Below are 20,249 nucleotides of genomic sequence, written 5' to 3' on the forward strand. Positions count from 1 at the left end.
TGCAAATGGCCAACAGGCATATGAAAAAATGTTCAACATCACTTGTCATCAGGGAAATGCAAATCAAAACTACCATGAGATACCATCTTACACCAGTGAGAATGGCACATATTAAAAAAACTAGCAACAACAAATGTTGGCGAGAGTGTGGAGAAAAAGGAACTCTTCTGCACTGTTGGTGGGAGTGCAAACTGGTCCAACCACTGTGGAAAGCTGTGTGGAGATTTCTGGACCTACTAAACATAGAACTTCCATATGATCCAGCAATTCCACTCCTAGGTATTTACCCAAAGGACACAGAAACATCAATTCCAAAGAACACCTGCACCCCTATGTTTATAGCAGCACTGTTTACAATAGCTAAGCTTTGGAAACAACCCAAATGCCCAAAAATAGATGACTGGATCAAGAAGATGTGGTACATATATACCATGGAATATTACTCAGCATTCAAAAAAGATAAACACATGCAATTGGCAGCAACATGGATGGTGCTGGAAGGGATCATGCTCAGCGAAATAAGCCAAAAAGAAAAAGAAAAATACCGGATGGTCTCACTCATAGCAGGAATCTAGAAAACTTAAATAAGGGACCAGGAAAATGAATATAAGAAAGTGAAAATCAAAATCAACAAAAAACTATGAACCAGAGACACTTTTAGGGGTCGGGGGCGGGAGGGGAGGGACTGGGGTCAGAATGGGGGGGCTGCAATTGTATGGGGAATATAACAATAAAATTTATAAAAAAAAATTAAAAAAAAAAAAAAAGAAAGGATAGTTCATCATGTGGGTTATCTCCCCCAGGGGTTCCATCTACACAACCCCCCAGGGTCTGAAGAATCAAGTCCCCGATTCAGATTGCAGCTTGAGTGAGGCATCCGCCTCTTCCTCTGGTGGGAAGAGAAAACACCTTGTGAGAGCTAGAGGAGTTAGCCCATGAAGTCCTAACGTCATCCCCTCATCCTGGACAACATGGAAGTTTCCAGAACTGTCAAGAAAGGAGATGAGAGGGGCTGGGCAAACAACCTACTGGATTTTGTCCTCTTCAGGGAACTTCCCCTCGGACGTTTGCTGGGAAGTGGGTTCCCATCACCAGAATTATAAGACCCTGAAGCAGCTTCATGTGACCATCCTCAGAATGGACAGGACAATTTGTTTGGAAGAGGAAGCACAAAACCCAGCAACCAGCCTGGGGAATCTGGGACAATGTCCTATTCCTTAGAAAGTTCTGGAATCAGGGAGTCTGAGTTGGCCATATCACAAACCTGCCCTCTAAGAGGTTCCTGAACTGCTTTACCCAACGGCCTGTCTCCCAGTTGTTCCTGGTGATCTGAGCAGCCTTGTCTGCTGCAGTCCAGAAACGCAGATCCTCATTCAGCAAAAGCACAAAGCTTGCTGGCTGACCGTGCGTCTGGGGTGTGCGGCAAGGAAGGGGGGTAAAACTGGGGAGGGAAGAGCACATCCATACGTTTTATGGACGATATGGTGGGAGAACTATGGGGATTACACCTGAAGAGAGAAACCAATTGTTTTCAAAAACAAGTCACTGTTAGGGAAAGCCAGCTGCTTCAGCTGTGGGAGCCTGCGGGAGCAGTGGTGTTCTTTCAACCTGCCGCTCCACACAAGTCAATAGTGGCACCTGCCCCTCAGAGCCCAGTAACTGCCATTTTGTCAGTTGTGGGTAGTTGCCCCCCAGACCTTTTATGTAACAGTGTACTCCCTGGATCATGGCATAGACCTGTCAGGTGCAAACTATGAGCTGATTGGTGCTAAATGGTCCAAGCAGCCACAGGATTGAAAAACAGTCCAATCAGACTTTTGTTATCAGGACTTAGCCGCCCCAGCAGTGGGAGCCCGCAGGAGCAGGGGCGTTCTTTCACCCAACTGCTCCACCGCAAGTCTGTCGTGGCAGTTGCTCTTCAGAGTCCTTTTGTAACCGGTGACTGAAGCCATAGATTGTTACAGGTGGTGCCTCCTGGAAGGGGTTGTTGGTGAGGATAGATAGCCCCAGGGAAAATGGTAAAAAGTATCCCATTTTGGGGTGGGGCGAGTGATAAGAAATATAAGTGCATTTGGGGTTGTTTCCATAGCTTATGCCCCAAAATAGATGACTGGATCAAGATGCGGTATATGTACACAATGGAATATTACTCAGCAATCAAAAAAGATAAACACATGCCATTTGCAGCAACATGGATGGAGGTGGAAGGGATCATGCTCAGCGAAATAAGCCAGAATGAAAAAGAAAAATACCAGATGCTGTCACTTGTAGCAGGAATTTAGAAAACCTAAATAAGGGACCAGGAAAAAGACTAATTATAACAAAGAAAAATTGAAATCAACAAGCAACTGTGAACTGGAGACACACTACAGGGGGGTAGAAGGGAATAGGATCAAAACAAGGGGGGTGGGAATTGTATGGGGACTATAACCAAGAGGAAAATGCATACACTGTGCAAAAATGAAAAATGATGTAAAAATATATAAAATTAAATTAAAAAAAAATATAAGTGACTGCAGAAGGGGACACAGATTCAGTCTTGAGGATTCCAAGTTTCTGGATCTTCAGCATTTGAGGTCAGCAGATTCCAGGCCCCATTGTACTGATCTTAAAGCAGGCTGTTGCAGGCCTCTGAAGGTGGAGGCCTCCAGAAGCCAACCTCAGAAAGAAAAAGTTCTCCTTGCAAGTAGCCAAGCTACTGAAACTGTTCCCAGTTTTGCTAGTTACAGCCTGGCAGAAAGATGGAGGCCCAGGTGTCTCCTGAGCTGTGAGTGTGGCCATTGGTTGGGTCATTCAGCCACTGCAGCTGCTGTCTTGAGTGTTGCCGGTCTGGTGCTGACTGGGGTGTCCCAGCAGCTCTGTGAGTGTCTCCTGTTGCGTCTTCTGTTGTCTTTGTGAGTTGGAACCTGGCCTAGAGTCTGGCTGCTGCATGCTCCAGGTCAGCAGAGGTAGTAAGACACCATCATGGACACGTGGCCTATTGTTCGGGAGAGGAACTCTGCATCCTCAGTGGCGGTAAGATGCCATTTTAGCTGCTTTTGTTTAGGACTGGAAAACACCGAACACTGCTTTGGATGAGGTAAATGACTATTTGTGGCCTCAGTAACTCTTTGTTTTCCCTGGTATGTTAAATAAATCCCATCGTTGTTCCCTGAGCCTGAGTAGTCTTGCAATTTTGTGCACAGGTAAAGAACTCAGTGACTGGTAAACTATTTGGGCAGTGTCCTCAGGCAGTTTTAGTGCCCCTTGCTGCCCCTGTATGACTTTCATGTAACAGTGTACTTTTGGATTGTGGAATGAACCATCAGGTGCTATAAGGTGATTGAAAAATGCTTCAATCAGACTAGTGAATGGGGCACCTTAAAGAGGATATAAGCCAGGGTCAGAGAGATCAGAGGGAGACAACACCAGCCCATGAAGAAGATGGTTCCAGCCTCCAAAGGAAGAAGAAAGAAGGGGAAGACTCCATTCTTGACCTCTGAAGAAGAAAGAAGAAAAGAAGCATCCAGAAGTAGGGAAGAAAAGCCAAATACGTCTGTCAGAGACTGGGCCTCTGATCCTGTCTCTGACATTGCCTGAAAGGAGCACCAAAGGCCCTAGGCCTATTGTCTCAAAAAGCTGTTTGTTATTGGTATAACCCAACAACTCACAAAGAGCTGTTAGCACTAGGTGTCTCTGACACCGCCTCTGCTGGACCAGTAGTGACCATCACTACTGGCCAGTGCTGTCCAGCACTCCTGGTGACCAATGGCGACCATCATTGATGCTATCTGGGTGAGATGGCCAACCACTTGGGGATATAGTAAGTTCTTTGTTTCCCCTGTTTGTAAAATAAACCCCATGGTTGTTGTTCCTAGAACCTGAGGTCTCTCGCAATTGAGTGCTAAGGTGAGAACCCTCAGACAGTGACCTGTCCTCTCATTGGGCACTGTCCTTTGTTAGGCTAGAGTCCACAGGACCCTATTGTGTGGGTGCTGTATTGCTTTAGCCCTTGGCTTTGGTTTTGGGCCCTTTGGCCTTTTGGGCCTTTTTTGATGGCTCTCTGGTCTCAGAGCCTGGGCAGGTGGGTAGCTGTTGAATCCCTTCATCTGGCCTCCTGCCTTGTTGCTCTGTTGCCTCTGTCTGCCCCTATTTCACAATAATGTAAGAAAATAAAATTAAAGTGGAGGGGTGTTAGTTCACTTGGAGCTCTTCCCTTTTCTCGTAATGTTCCTTTTATTTCTAAAACCCTATCATGGCCTCCCTGGTGGTGCAAGGGGTTAAGATACAACCTGTGAAGCTGTCTGCAGCCTCTGCAGCACAAGTTCGATCCCCAGCCAGTCGGGGAACAACCCATATGGCCCAGCAGACCTCTCCTGTCTCGCCCGCTGCTCCCCTCAGCAGTGTATTTCAGTCAGTCTGCCTGTTCTGCTCCCCACTCTGTCTCTGGTGAATCCTCTCACCCCCCACACCTCTGGCCTGTACCCAGCTCTTGCATACATAAATAAATAGATCTTTAAAAAAAATCCTATCAAACTTTGCCTATGCCTTTGAATGAAAAGAAAATCATTATGCTTGACTATTAAAATAAGACATTTTATGGCTTTAGTCTATTCCAGCAAGTAAAGGTCACAGAAGACAACATTTTAAAAAATATAACAGTTATATTTGTTTTATTAATAAAATTGAGATAGGAAAGAAATGTAAGTAACTTGCTACCATAATACTTTAACATACCCCAGGAGAGTATTGCTTTGAATTTTCTTCAAGATTTTGTGTTGTGTGTGATTTTTTGGTGTATGTGAAAAGTCTATAGAACCACAGCTTGAGAATGGGTGTGCTTGAGGTGACCCAGGACCCCCACATCTCATCGAAAGTGAAAAATAAGTGTTTATATCTGGTCCCCCCAACAATAAAAAATGAGGCACAATGCCTAGTGGGCCTCTTTGAACTGCAGAGACAACATAATTTTCATTTTGTGTACTACTGTAGTCCATTTATGGAGCCCATTAAAAAAAAAATGAAGTAGGATTTTTTTTTTTTTTTTGTGGGACCCTTGCCGGTGGCCGGGGAATGAACACTCGCTGCAGAGGCTGCGGGAAGCCTTGCAGCCCAGTGCTCAACTGCTGCGCCACCAGGGGAGGCCCAGTAGGATGTTTTAAAGTCATTGTGAAGAAATGTCAAGCCAAATCCTTCATCTTACCTCATGTGAAAGGTCAACTGTGAGACATTCTAAACTTCAGGGAGGAGATGATATTTAGATTTCCAGTGATTCTCTGGGCACCCATGACATTTTTTACATTGGGCTGCTGGATTGTAAAACGTCTACCCCTGACCAGTCCCCATTGCGGCTCCTCAGTGAGGAGCAGTTCCACTGGAGATTCCAATAACAGCTCCTCAACCACCTGCAGCCCCATATACATGGTTTACAGATAGTATTGCTGCCCAGGTCACCCAAGAGTGTAAGCCTGCCCTATTCTCACACCTAGAGGATTTGGACAGTGTTGGAGCTCCTGGTCCCCACGGAAGGCAGCATATTAGTACGGTCAGCATAGTCATACATCTGATGTCAGTGCTGGCAAATGGAATGCCAACTACTTCATTCGGTTTATCTTCACACCAAGAATGGCCTCAGCATCAGGAATCAGTACAGACAACGAATGTCAAGTCATGGAATCAGCTCAAGTCCCCTGAAACACATGAGTGGATAAAGAAATTGTGAAATATATAATCTATGAAGTACAACACAGCTGCAGGAAAAAAGATGAAATAGTGGCACTTGGGACACAACAGATGGACCTTGAGGTGATCAAGTGAAATAAGTCAAAAAGTAAAAGACATATCTCTGATCATTTCACTCATCTTGGGAATATAAATAACCGAAAAAAGTACACAGGCAAATTACAGTAGGAATAAATCTTGAACTCAGTGAAAAAATAGAATGGTTACAGAAGGGAGCCAAGGGGTGGGGAAGAAGTGAGTGAGGGAGACAAATGGAGTCTGGACAACGGTAGTTTGGTGGAGAGCGAGTGGAACATGTGCACATATGGAAACAAAAATAAATGTAAGAAAAAAATCAGGACAAAGCAGACACATTCATAGGAACAGGAGCCATCATTGCGGGGTAGCCAGTGCAGCATCAACTTCCAGCAGGGGCCTTCTATCAACATATCACTGTGACCTGACAAAACTTCTGATCACTCTTGTATTAAACAAGAAGATACTCATAAGGGAGGGAGCAATAAACACCAAAAGCTTAATTTCTGCTTCTCCTGGACTAATAGTTCAGGAAATGTATTTAGATAAATGTAGAGAAAAACATAAGCTAGAAATTGTCAACCATGATACTGAATTCTGTTGAGTTATAGCAATGGAGTTACTGTTCACACTTTATAGCTCCTGTAACAGAACAGTAGTGTAATAGCTCTTGACCTTTAGCAGTAGTGAAATCAAGCAAACTTTTGGTTGGTAGGTCCTCATCCAAATGCTTATGACTCCAGGACATGAATCAAAAACAGATACATGGAGAGAAGAAATAGCTGGGTTCATGAACAGGGAATAAGAAAAAAGAGAGCTAAAAGAGAGGTGAAAACCACAGATTGCACCTGTGGTTTAGAGTCAAGAGTCCAAACAGCAGCCAGTCATGTCAAGATGGCAGCTGGCCCACGAGGAGAGACTGAAAACAGACACATGTGGAGGAAGAACCCTATGGAATGTGGAGAGGTTTGCCTGATGAGACCTGAGGGCACATGACAGGAGCTGGCAAACCTCAGGAGCTTGGGTGGCTTCTGAAGTGGAAATCAGAGACCTGCAGGGTCTGGCATCAATCATCTACCATTACAGAGGAGAGAGGAGAGAGAGAGAGCGCGAGCGTGAGCATTGCTCCTTGGGGCTGTATCTAGACATCAGGCGACAGAATTCTTCCCCCTGTCCTGCTGTGTGAGGCACACAGCATTGCCTGGCTCTGTCTTGAGGACACAGGGTGGGGGGCAGCACAGGGCTCAGCTGCACCTGGCCATGCCTCTAAGCCAAGCCACTCCAGCAGTAGTGTTACAACTCTTGCTCACAGCTCTAGTATTACCACAGAAGTGTTACAGCAAACACTTATTGGGGCTTTAGTACTGTAGTCCTTGAAACACAAACTCAAGGAGCACTTGAACTGAATACCAAGGAGCACCACGGAAAGCCTGCTTGTATAGACCAAAGAGGCGGGGCATGTTGGCTTTATGCAAACAAGGTTTTCAGTCAGTGTGATGCTGGTGGAAAGTTTGTCAACTGGGGATTGATGGAATTTCAAATCCTGGGCATGACTTACTGGTGTGGTTTCGTTTTCTACACATCCGTGCATGCCCCAACACGGCACATGCCTGGATGTGCCCAGGACCCAACCCTCCACTGCCCGATGGCTCCAGTTATTACTTGATGACTCCATGTTCAGTATCCTGACAGTGGTTTACAAGAAGGGGAAGGGGGAAAAGCACACACATTTTAGGTACAATACATGTTTAGGTAGCACCATAAATACTCAGGGTTGGAAATGTCTGTATTACAATATACAGATGAGCTATCTTTAGATCAGTCCATCACTGATCAAAATAAAGATGTCACTTTTCTATGTTAACTTGAATTCCGGGCCTTGCTGGAGTCACCGAGAAAGGGGCATTTCATGACCAGAGGGGATGCAGTGCCTTAGGTAATCATTTACACTGTGAGGCACTGAACTTTCACCTTCAGATGTTCTGAACAGATTGAGTATGGTAATATCCCCTAAATTTTCTGAAGAACTTGAAGAGGAAAACAGAAAGTTTAAGTACACTTGGTGTGCCATGCATTTAAGTCTATTTAATCTGAAACAGAAAATAGAAAGCTGATTGCTAGACAATCGTGAAGTGATGTGGGCAAACTAAAACAGGTGGAGAATTAAGAGGAAGGGAATGCGTGGTGGTGTGATGTTGGCAAGGCAAGGGGACACGTGGGTGCATTAATTCATACATTCCCAGATATTTATTAGGTGCCTGCTATGTTCATCTACATGCAGAGGACTGGGGGAGAAGCAAAACACTCAAGGTCTTCTCTTTGGAGCTGAGGTGCTATTTGGAAGTCAGGTCATAAAGCAAACAAACAGGCAGAAAAGACTATTTGTAATGGTGGTAAATGCTAGAGAGAAAATAAGCAGGACAGCTTTGGGGGAGTGGTTAGGGAGACCATTGTAAGGGCAGTTCTGGATTAGGATTCATGACTCTGGTCTCTCATCCTACCCTCCTTGCATTAGATGACTCTGTGGAGATATGCTCAGGCCTAACCAATAACTAACTTTTCATTCACCGAATGTGAGTCACCATTTATAATGTGGTTATGGAAAATAATGCTGGAAAATGACCATTTTGTTCATTTTATTATCTATGCACTTTTTTTTTTCTTAAAGATTTATTTATACAAGAACCTGGGTACAGGCCAGAGGCGAGGGAGGGTGAGAGGATTCACCAGAGACAGAGCTGGGAGCAGAATAGGTAGACTGATGAAATACAATGCTGAGGGGAGCAGTGGGCAAGACAGGAGAGGTCTGCTCGCCATGTGGGTTGCTCCAAGGCCGCTGGGATCCAGCCGGCGCTGCAGAGGCTGCGGACAGCTTCACAGCGCTGTGCTAAACTGCCTGCTCCACTAGGGAGGCCCTATGAACTTTTCTAATGAGATGCAGAGTGAATAGGTTTTAAGAAGTGTAATATGCGTTATGGACTGCCTAATTCCTACTTTACACTAGTGCTCAGAAATATTTGCAGAAAGAAAGATTTCAAATTTATCATTGTCTTGATAATGTAAAAAAGAATTAAAATTGTAAAGAGAGATGTCTAAGTTAGGAATCTTTAACAAGAGTAAATCCAACTACAACTTATATCCTTCACTGCAAGTGTCTAGATGTGTATCCACAGTCAGAGAAGCTGACTGCAGGGTAAATGGTTTTCAGACTTTTCTGCCCTCCCACCATCAGGATTGCCCTGCCTGATGGGGCACCTGCAGTTGTTACATTGTTGTAAACTGTCTACTTTTGTGGGCCATGGGAGGGTATTTGAGATAGTCACAGAGAGAAGCAGAAGCAGGAGAAGAAGCAGGAGAAAAGCAGGAGAGAAGAAGGAGAGAGAGAAGCCAGAGAAGCCCAGAGTGAAGATTTGCTGGGGGCCTGGAGGCCTACTGGCCTCCTGGTCCTCCAGAACCCCTGCCTGCCATGTACCTGATTGCTGCTCTATATGTAACAGCTCAATAAAATCCTGAGAAACCCACTGAGGGTTCCAGGACTCTCCTTTACCCATCTGCTGGATCAGAAAACTTGCTCTGTGCCATTCCTGCCACGACAATTGGCATAAGTCCACAGGATGTTCCGATGCAGACAGGTATGGAACCCTCCGAAGATGTCAGGAGGGACTGATTAGTAGACTGTGTTTGCCTGTGACAATGCTGGACGTGCCATGGCAGCACAGGTGGTGACCAGAGTCCAGGAGCCGTGGGAAGAGCTGGAGACACTGCAGAAGCACAGGAGGTGGACAAGGCCCGGGAGCTATGGGAGGAGACCTCGCCTGGAGGAGTGGTTGGCCTGAGAGAACCAGCCCAGGACCCCTGAGGCGGCAGAACCGTTGGGAAAGAAAGGACCATGATTCAGAGCTCGCCAGTGCTGATGCAGGAAAAGACTGATGGACTGACAGTCCCACCAAAAGGTGGAGGAACTTTGGCAGGGTAATACTTTGTTTTGGGGACTCTGGGGGAGAATGGTATTGTTTGTACACCCCAGGAGATGGGAATCTGAGGGTGGCCAGTGGGCCTTGATGGCCAAAAGCAGCCTGTGTATTGCCTAGCAGCTAGGCAGAGAAAAAAAAGCCAATTTTGAGAAGGCAAAAGCTGGTGCTAAGTTGAGAAGCCCTGAGCGGCTGTTAAGCAGCCTGAGTATGCTGAAGACCAGTGAGTCTCTTAAAATCACCTGTGGGTAAAGCCCTGCTGGTTCTTGAGTGAGGGTGAAGAACTGAAGAACCCGTCCTTGGGGGACAGGTGGGGAACGTGGCTTGGGGTGGAGCCCAAGCCAAGGAGGGGACCCAGGAGAGGCCACATGTAGAAGTTTGGATCCCTGACCCATGTGCTTGTGCAGTGGGTTGGCCTGAGTGCAGGGGTCTGCATGTCGCATTGGTGGCTGTGAAAGCCGAGTGTTGGAGCCACCGTAGACAGAAAACCCTGAGGGGTTGGGCGATTGATTATCCCCAAAGTATAGAATCGCCAATCCAAGAATGAGTGCGTCCTGGGGGTGGATGCTGTTTGTGTCTTGTGGCCGAGACTACATCTGGGTGGTTCCCCTCCCTTGTATGAGCAGTGCCTTCCGTGGCAGAAGTGGTGGATCATCTGCTGGTGCCAATAGTCGTCTTTTGCCACTAGGTTGGTGCCCTGCCTGGAATTATTTATCTTCTGTTGTATTGTTTCATTACTCAATTGTATTTTCTTTTGGTGGGCCGTGCCTGCAGTATTTATGTTTGTTAAGGGAAAATTGTATATGCGTGTATATAGATTATATAGCAGAAAACCCTGAGGGGATGGATTGTAGGGTAAATGGTTTTTCAGGCTTTTCTTCCCTCCGACCATTAGGATTGCCCTGCCTGATGGGGGGGTACCTGCAGTTGTTATATTATTGCAAACTGTCTTGTTTACTTCTGTAAACAAGGAGGAGTGTTGATATAGTCAGGGAGTGAAGCAGAGGCAGGGGAGAAAGCCAGAGAAGCCCAGACTGAAGACTTACCTGGGGCCTGGAGGCCTGCCTTGTGTGTGGTGTACCGGGTTGCTGCAATGCATATAAAGAGCAATAAAAGCCTGAGAAACCCACCGAGGGCTCCAGGACTCTCCTTTACCCCTCCACCAGATCATAGAGAACCTGTTCAGTGCCCGTCCTGCCACTGCAATGACCCATCAGGGCTCAGGACCTGAGTCAGTTGTGGAACTCCTGGACCCTAGTGAAGAAATGTATCAATATTTTGGGGGCTACAGAACTCACAGAGGCAGAGAACAGGAAGGACTCTTGCCTGTTAGATGGAATGCATCTTGCACCATTTTTCTCACCCCCACTTGCATGCAGCCACCTTGGGTTACAAGTCCCAGTGTGCCAGGAGAGAGAGAAGCCAGAGAAGACTTCCACGTGGGGAAGCTACAGGGAGCTAAGGGCAGAGCTGAGCTGCCAGGTGAATCTATAAAACACAGAAAGCAGGTGGGCTCTGGGTGCTTCTCTGGCTTTGACTTGCACCCAGGGACTTTAGGGGACTTGGACGAAGATGTGGGGAACAGAGACATGTGAGTGAGAGACACATGGAGAGACTGTCCTTGGCAGAGATAACGGCACCCATTCTTTTGATCTGAAGTTTTGCATCTCTCCTTTTGTCCCATATTTGCCTGGTCCCTATTGTCCCATTCCTGTGATTTTGCCCCATTCCTACAATTCCCTGCCAGAGGGTGCCTTGGATTTGGGGTAAACTTTCAGGCCTCAGTGTCCCTGCTTCCAGGTACTCTGTTCAGCTGAGCATTTGCCCACATAAGGATGTGGGCAAATTTAGGGAGTTTTATTAGGAAACTATTATTAGGAATATCCTTTCTTCTTTTTATGTGCCCACTAATTCTATTAAAGATCTATCACACTGAGAGTATGCTTCCTTCATCTTCATACAGCAGATGGCAGAATTGCTTTAGCGTATGCATCCCTTAAAAGCTTGGTGTCCCTAGGTGCCCCTTGGTGCTGTCTCTCACACTTTGTATATGTCCAGATCATTCAAAAAGACAGCACCTCTATGCCTTTGGATCCAACAAAACAGAATCTGTTACCACATCCATTTTACAGAAAAGACACCTGAGGCCATCTAGAGTTTAAGCAACATAGCTAAAAAGAAGCAAAGTGAGTACCTGAACCAAAGTCCTTGACTCTAGTTTCCATGCTTGTGAAGTAACTCATGCTACTTTTACATGGAGCAGCTCTGAGAAGAGAGGAAAATAAACAGACTTTCCAAAAGGAAAGTTAGGAACATGTGGTAAGGAAAATTATAGGGTTGTGGCAACCTTCCAGACCTTAGAATGTTCTAAGAAAAACTGTGGATTTGAGTCACATAATTCTAGGGTGATGGAATTGCTGTCAATTCTCTTGCAGTGCAAATGTCTCATTTAACTCCTTCAAATCTAAAATTTGGTGTGTCCTTCACTCACCAATTCAGTGAATGAGTTGATATGTCATGATCTTAAGGAAAAGACAAGACCCTCCAAGGGACCCTCACTTTCATGGGATACCTACAATAATCAAGTTTATAGAAACAACATAGAATACAGGCCTCCGGTGACTGAGGGAGGTAGGAAGGGAATGTTATTATTTAATAGGTAGAGTTTTATTAGGGCTGGTGAAAATGTTTTGAATATAGTTAGTGGTAATGGTCACATGACATTGTGAATACATTTAATGGCACGGGATTGCATATTTGTGAATATTAGAAATGATACATGTTATACATATTTTGTACAATATTGATGAATTAGCTAATCGATTAATTGGCATCTCCCAAATTTTGCCATTTTTATGTTTTTGTAGAAAATTATAAATGTAAATTATAATCTGAAATATAGGGACGTGGATATGCACAGATAAATACTACAGTCTATGATCATGCAACTATTCACTATATAGTGATCATCTATATACATTATACATTATGCTATAACCTGGGGCTTGAAGCATTAAAAAAGGGATGATTTTCAGATTGTATTCTGAAGATAGAGATGGCAGATTAGCAAATAAAAATACAGGATGTCCAATTACATTTGAATTTCAGATAAATAACAAATAGAATATCCCATGCAGTATTTGGGATGTACTTTTTTTTTTTTTAAATTTTTTTTTTAATTTTTTTTTTTTATAGAGGCATGCTTTATTTGTTTGCTGGTTTGTTTGTTTGTTTTGTTTATACATGCACTGGGTACAGTCAGAAGCGCGGGAGGGTGAGAGAATTCACCAGAGCCAGAGCGGGGAGCAGAGCAGACAGAAGGACCGAAGTACACTGCTGAGGGGAGCAGTGGGCGGCAGGAGAGGTCTGCGCACCATGTGGGACCCTCCTCCAGTGGCCTGGGAGCAGCCGGGGATCGAACCGGCGCCGCAGAGGCCGCGGGCAGCTTCGCAACCCAGCGCTCAACCGCTGCGCCACCGGGGAGGCCCCTGGGATGTACTTTTACTAATTTTTTTTTTAAGATTTATTTATTTATACAAGCACTGGGGTACAGGCCAGAGGCGCGGTGGGGGTGGGGTGAGAGAATTCACCAGAGACAGAGCAAGGAGCAGAACAAACAGGCAGAAGAACAAAAGTACACTGCTGAGGAGAGCAGCAGGTGAGGCAGGAGAGGTCTGCCTCACCATGTGGGAATCTCCCTGGCCACTCGGGAATCGAACCAGCGCTGCAGAGGCTGTGGACAACTTCACAGCACAGAAGGAGGTAAGAGATATTCAGCAGCCACATAATGCAAAGAACAATGAATCATGCATCAGAAGGGCTGTGAGAATTTGGTAGAAATATATATGAAGTTATTAAGCAGAGAAAACGGGATATTTTTCTTATTTTTATTGTTTTTCTTCCTCCCTCACCCATTTTTTGACAAACACGTTTCTCTGTTGCTTACTCAGTATATTATTGTTCCATATGTAGCTGATAAACACTGTTTTGTTTCAGGGTCAGAGTAATGAACCAGACCCTGTTTTGTTTTCATGGGGTTCACAGTTTAGACAGCAGAAAACAGTGGAAAAAATAGAACAAAAGAACTTAGGACAGTGGTAAGAATGATGCAGAAGGGAAACCAAGGGCTGTGAAGATGAGTGATTGTGGAGGCTGTGTTAGGGTATCAAGAAAGGACATTGAGAAACAGACATTCAGCTTAAAGCTTCAGTTAACGTCAGGGAATAGCAGGCAAAGGGACAGTAAAGATCTTGAGGCAGGAACAGAAAGTAGGTGAAAGCGCATGGAGTATAATTACACACAGTGCATTGTCTTTAGACAGTTGTTTACTCTCCTTTTGCTTCTTTTTCTCACTCTTATTTATTTATTATGTTTGTTTGTTTATACAAGAACCGGGGTACAGGCCAGATGCGTGGGAAGTTGAGAGGATTCACCAGAGACAGAGCGGGGAACAGAACAGGCAGACTGACGAAATTACACTGCTGAGGGCAGCGGGGGAGACAGGAGAGGTCTGCCCCGTTATGTGCGACCCTCGCCAGCCGGGATCGAACCTGCGCTGCAGAGGCTGCGGACAGCTTCACAGCACAGTGCTCAACCACCTGCGCCACCAGGGGAGGTCCTCTCACTCTTTAATTGAAGGGAGTTTCAATGGAAAATGGGTAAATGATGGGTAACAGAAAAAAGGAGACAAAACTGGACATTTCAATAGTCCACAAACAATTAGACTACATGATTTCTAGGAACCATTTCAAACCCAAGTTTCTAAGACTATATTTTCCAGGAAAAATAATAGTTAACATCTCAATATATGATGTCATTTACATTTGTTATCTCCTTCAATCCTTTACTAACTCAGAATTCTCATTACCATCTCCATTTTATGGATTCAGACACTGAGATTCAGAGAGTTGACCCAACCAAGACTGAGACTGGAAGCTTTGTCACTTTGCTTTACTAGCTGTATTTTAAAAGACATCAGGAAGCATGAATCTCAGGGTGGCCTGACTGACCCACCATGAGAAAAATCTCTAAGAAAAAGAATTACGCCTAATTCCTGAGGGATGACGGTCAAAATAAGGGGGGGTGGGAATTGTATGGGGACTATAACCAAAATGAAAACGCATACATTGTGCAAAAATGAAAGAAAAACGATGTCAAAAATATACAAAATAAAAATTAAAAAATGTACAAGGTAAACAGTGATGAGTTAGGTGGGGGGATAGAAGGCAGGAACAAAGGCAGTCACTGTTTATGTTGAGGGGGGAACGGGTTGCAATTTTTGAAAAATATTTCCAGCTAAGTGCTTCTTGGAAGGATGGGATTTGTAAAATGGGAATACAGCGTTTATGTCTCAGGCCTGTGATTAAAAAGTTAAGATGTCCACAGCCACTGCAGCACGAGTTCCATCCCCGGCGAGGGAGATACCCCCACGGCGCAGCAGACCTCTCCTGCCTCATCCGCTGGGCGCCAAACTGTTGTAGAGCAACCCCGATACAAAACGGGGTGCCTGACTGTGGGTCCTCACTTGTGTGCTTAAAAGGACTTATCAATGTTTTACTGTAGGCACACCTGAAAGGTTAATAAAAGGTTTATTTATAGGGGAAGGGGAAATGAGGAAATGTACAGCTTACGGAGCATAGTGGGAGACAAAGTTTTAAATGAGTTTTACCCCATCCTCCAATTAGGAATCCCAAAATGGCGCTCTGAGAGCTGGCCTCGAGCCAGGAGCCCTAAAGCCAGGAGGCGAGCAATAGCGAACCAGCTCAAGGCCCACGTGTTTGGTTTTTATACCTAACCTGACTGCTTAACTCCACCCTCAGGTCCCAGCCACCCTCCCTTTGGTGGTGACGGGATTTGTTTTTTTTAATGTCTTGATGGCTTTAGTCTGGAGTGGGGGTGGAGTCCACAAAGCCTGTATGGGATTAGCTCAGGACATCCTCTCCCCCTAACACCCTCAGCAGTGTGTTTCAGTCACTCTGCCTGTTCTGTTCCCCACTCTGTCTCTGGTGAATCCTCTCACACACACACCCCCCAATCTCTGGCCTGTACCCCAGTTCTTGTATGCATAAATAAATAAATCTTTTAAAAAAAAAAGAAAAAGAAAGGTTAAAAAGAAAAATCACTGTTTTGTTTAAAAAAAAAAAAAAAGGCCCTACGAAATCGCTAGAGGAAGAAGCCCGCGTAGAGCTCAGAAGAGGGGGAAACGCCGCTCACGGGGGGACGGTGACCCCGGGGGACACTGCTCCGGGCGGAAGGAAGAGTCTGCTGAAAACTGCCCGGGCGGAAACGGTGGTCGCGGAGGACCTTGGGTCCTACAGGAACCCCGACGGGGGGGGGGGGGTACCGTTACCCCGGCAACCGCGCGCGCCCGGGGGCGGAGGCAGCGGCGGAAGGCGTGGCGCCGGCGGGCACGGGCGGGGCGTCGGGCGGAAGTGGTCTTCGGCCGCTGCGGGCCCGGGAAGATGCGCCCGCTCGTGAGGCTGTGGCTGCGCCTCGGTCTGTGCGGCCTCCTGCTGGGGCAGGCGCAGGCCCCGAGCCCCGGGGGGCCGCCGGAGCGGAGTCGGCCGTACGCGGTGCTGCGTGGGCAGAACCTGGGTGAGCGGCTGCGGGCTGGCCGGCGGCGGGGTCGGGCCTGGGCTGCCTCCGCGCCACGCACCTGGCGGGAGAAGCGTCAGCGCGGGGATTGCAGGGGTGACCCTCTCTGCGAAGGTTTGGGCAGAAGACCCGGGCTTTGCCGTTCAGCACCAGGCCTAGCACACAGCAGGCGCTCGATATGTGCTGGCTGCGTGAAGGACCTGTTAGCCGGGAGACCTGGGTGTTAGTCTGGGGCCTCCTCCTCGTGGCCCTGGGTGCGCAGCAGGGCGCGTCCTATATACACTCCCCCCTTTCCTTATGGGATCAGCAGTCGTAAGGGCGATTGACGTTTGGTGGGCATTTTTCTGTACACCTTGTTTTCTGTGAGCTTCACAGTAACTTGGCGAGAAAGATGATTTTCCCATTTATTTTACAGGTAAGGAAAATGAAATTCAGGCGGTTGTTTGTCCAGGGTTACACAGCTAGGAAGTGGTGGAAGTCAGCACTAGGACCTAAGTGTTGTGGAGCTTGAGGGAATCCTTTCAACACACATACAGATATACAGGACTACATATATACAATTGGGAGTGCGTGGCTTTGAAAGGTGCAGGAAGCTTAAAACTTGGCAAACTTTTGCAGTAACTGCCTCTTGTTTCTCTAAAGTGTTCCACTGTAACTCATCAGTACTTCTGTCTCCAACGTTGCCATGTAATATCATTTCTGCATAATTTTAAGACTGTATATGAGCTAGTCATAATATGTCCCTATGACTGCTAAGTGGTTTACAGTTTCCTGCTTAGTCCTTTTGAACGGGGTTTCTCAACCCTGCGAATTATATACATGCTGGGCTAGGTAATTTTATGTTGAGATAGGGGAGGGGAGACGCCCTAACCGTAGCGCTGAGATGTTCAGAAGCATGCCCAGCCTTTACCCTCTAGGAGCCAGTACCACACCCCACTCCCAGTTCACAGTTTCAGAATATCTCCAGACATTGCCAAGTGTCCACTGGGGGCAAAATCCCCCTGTAACAGAACTCCACAAAGGGTGGTCTACAGACCAGTGTGGTCCTGCATACTATGTGTTATCTGCAAAGATGCCACTATAAAAATTGAGAGTTTCTGATATTGTTGCAGCATCCAAGCAAATAGAGACCAACTCATTCTGGGCAACCCTGAACTGGGATGCTTGCAGGTGCAGGGTGCTGCTTATTACCGTGCCTGGGAGGATTATATTGTGGCCGGAGCAGTCTAAAAGTTACCAAAACTAGCCCTTTACCTCAGATAATTTGAGAAACACTGCCCTAGACAATCCTGTGCAGTGGGTGTTTGTTTATTTCCATTTTTCCAGAAGAGGAAACAGATGCAGGACACTTAGGCAACTTACGTAAGGTCACATAAGCCCTGTAGATGGGAACCCAGGTACTCTGACCCCAAATGCTGAATTCTTGACCACTATGGTGTGCTGCCCATCATCTCATAAAAATGACTTTCACCTGTCCTGTGCTTATATGCCCAGTGTTGAGCCCTTTTCATAGGTTACCATATTTCAGCCTCAAGAAACCCTTGTGAAGTGGATTTTGTTGACTCCCATTTTATAGATACAGTGATCATCAGGAACGACCTACATAGTCTTAAGATTTTGCCTGGGCCTGCCACTCAGGCTGCTAACACCACATGCAAAGTGTGACTAACACACTTGCAAAATGTGGGAGAGAGAAAAGGAGGAAGCCCAGGCCTCACTGGTGGCACAGGGGGTTAAGTCTCAGCACTTTGAAGCTATCAGCAGCCACTGCAGCATGAGTTTGAATCAATCCCTGACCAGGAAGCAACCCACATGGTGCAGCAGACCTCTCCTGTCTTGCTCACTGCTCCCCTCAGCAGTGTGTTTCAGTCAGTCTGCCTGTTCAGTTCCCCGCTCTGTCTCTGGTAAATCCGCTCACCACCACCCCCTCATCTCTGGCCTAAACCCCAGTTCTATATGCATAAATAAATAAAATAAATCTTTTTTAAAAAGAGGAAGCCTGTAAGAATTTCTCCAACCCCAAGTGCGCAGCTATCCAAGTGGATATTGTGTATCTAACAGCTTTTTAAAATTTGCTTTATTTATTTTAAAGACTTCCATTCCCAGTTCTAGTCCCCAATATTCCTGCTTTGGGAGTTTTCTTTTTTTTTTTCAGAGCCCTTACAAAATACAAAATGCAAGAAAATGGTTTAAATGGACTAAGGCAACTGGTTCCAACTGCAGTCAGAACCCTGGAAACTTGCAGAATTCAGGAGTTTGAAAATTAAAGCAGGTGTTTCACTGACGGGTTATTTTGAGATAATGACATTTAGGTTGTGTTAGTTGATTTTGGAAAACAGGAACCTTTAAATTTACTTCCAACCCTTTGGAGTAAGGACACATTGTCTTAGTTATCTTCTTCATCCTTCCTCTCTGTCACCAAAAGAAGATATTTTTATGTGCTCAGTTTTAAAAAACTGGGTTAAATGGCAGGGATTGGGTGGAGGTGTTGGGTAGGGAGTCCCAGGTAGCCCCAAATCACTGACTTAAATAAAACTGGTCAGATCCTGGTTTTTCGAGGGAACAGTAACCAGACTGGAGAATAACCATGGTTAGGCCCCAGCTGGAGCCCGAGAGAGGCCCACATACTTACACATAAACTTACATTTGCTTGTTAAAGTAACATCTTTTTAAACCTCTCCCAAAATCTCTGAGAAAATGAAACAGAATTGCACATCATTTCCACTTTGATGCTAATTATGATAGTTTAATGCCCAGGTCATTATAGGTAATCCTGTGCCAGGACTCATCTTGTGTCATCAGTAGTAGGCCCCATATCTCACTTGAGCACCTTGGAAATTTTAGATGAGACGTCTGCTCTCAACAACTTTTTAAGTTTGTGAGGTTAATTAATTGCTTCTTTCAGCTAGCGGTCCATGCCAGGACTCCTGAGGAGACTGCAATACTCTGTTGACTGTCCAGTTTTCATGAATAGTTCTAAAGATGTAGTTGGGCTCCCTGCTGCCGTTTTGTCTTGTAATCAGATGGCTCGCCACACAGCAGCCAAGGGATCTCTTCCCCCAGCTAAATCAGATCAGTCATTCTTTGCCTGTAACCCTCTCTTTAAACACAAAATCTGTTTCCTTCATTGTCCTCAAGGCTCTGTATGAAGTGACTCCAGCCTTCCTCTGTCTTCATTTCCTATGTTTCCTTCACTCTCCACTGCTACACTCGCATCCACCCTGTTCATTGGCTTCTGGATTTTTGGTGCCAGGCCATTGTTGGGCCAGCAGTGCCTTCCCTCCAGACCTTTCCTGAAGGTCTTAGCTTGTGTGTCACCTCCTCAAGTGCTTCCTTTGCACCCTACTTACTGTTGCCTCACTCCTCCATCACCGCACTTAAAGCCTTGTGAAATACTCCTGTTTGTTTACCCCACACCTGGCAGTGGTGTGGTTCCTGGGAATGGGTGGCATTTGGCAATCACTGTCAGTGAATGGATGACTTCAAGACCCCGCAGCTGCCATGAGGAAGTAACCTGTTTTCATTTTGCAGTGTTGCTGGGCACCATCTTCAGCATCCTCTTGGTGACTGTGATCCTGATGGCATTTTGCGTCTACAAGCCCATTCGGCGTCGGTGACAGCTGAGCAAGCAAGTTCTTCCACAAGTATTTGGGAACAGATTAAGTTGTATTATATACAGGTTGGTGGAGAAGTTGGAATCAGGACTTTCTTCTTGGAAACGACCTATGATCTGGACAGTTGGTAAATACAAAATGGTTTAGATAAGACATCTAGCAATTACTTTTTCCTAACACTGTAATGCAAGTAATCAGCCCCTGAGTCTGCTTCTCAATGTTTTTTTTTCTCTGGCTATACTTGTCAACAGTAAATCTGAAGCTCCAAGGTTCAGTGTAAAGATGGAGTATGTTCATGAGAAAGCAAACACAATAGCTCTGTGTGTGATGTAAC

At 45.9% G+C, this 20,249-nt stretch overlaps 1 protein-coding gene across 1 annotated transcript; it reads left to right on the plus strand.

Moving 5' to 3' along the window:
- Positions 1-16,019: 16,019 nt before the first annotated feature.
- On the plus strand, positions 16,020-19,918 carry LOC311184377 (uncharacterized protein C12orf76 homolog; the record flags this gene model as incomplete). The annotated part of the gene is made up of 2 exons (XM_084254326.1): positions 16,020-16,301; positions 19,833-19,918. The coding sequence occupies exons 1-2, from the start codon at positions 16,169-16,171 to the stop codon at positions 19,916-19,918; spliced, it is 219 nt and encodes a 72-aa protein (XP_084110452.1). The 5' UTR covers positions 16,020-16,168.
- Positions 19,919-20,249: the final 331 nt, after the last annotated feature.

This window comes from Talpa europaea (genome assembly GCF_964194135.1).
Source record: "Talpa europaea genome assembly, chromosome: 14".
Taxonomy (NCBI): domain Eukaryota; kingdom Metazoa; phylum Chordata; class Mammalia; order Eulipotyphla; family Talpidae; genus Talpa; species Talpa europaea.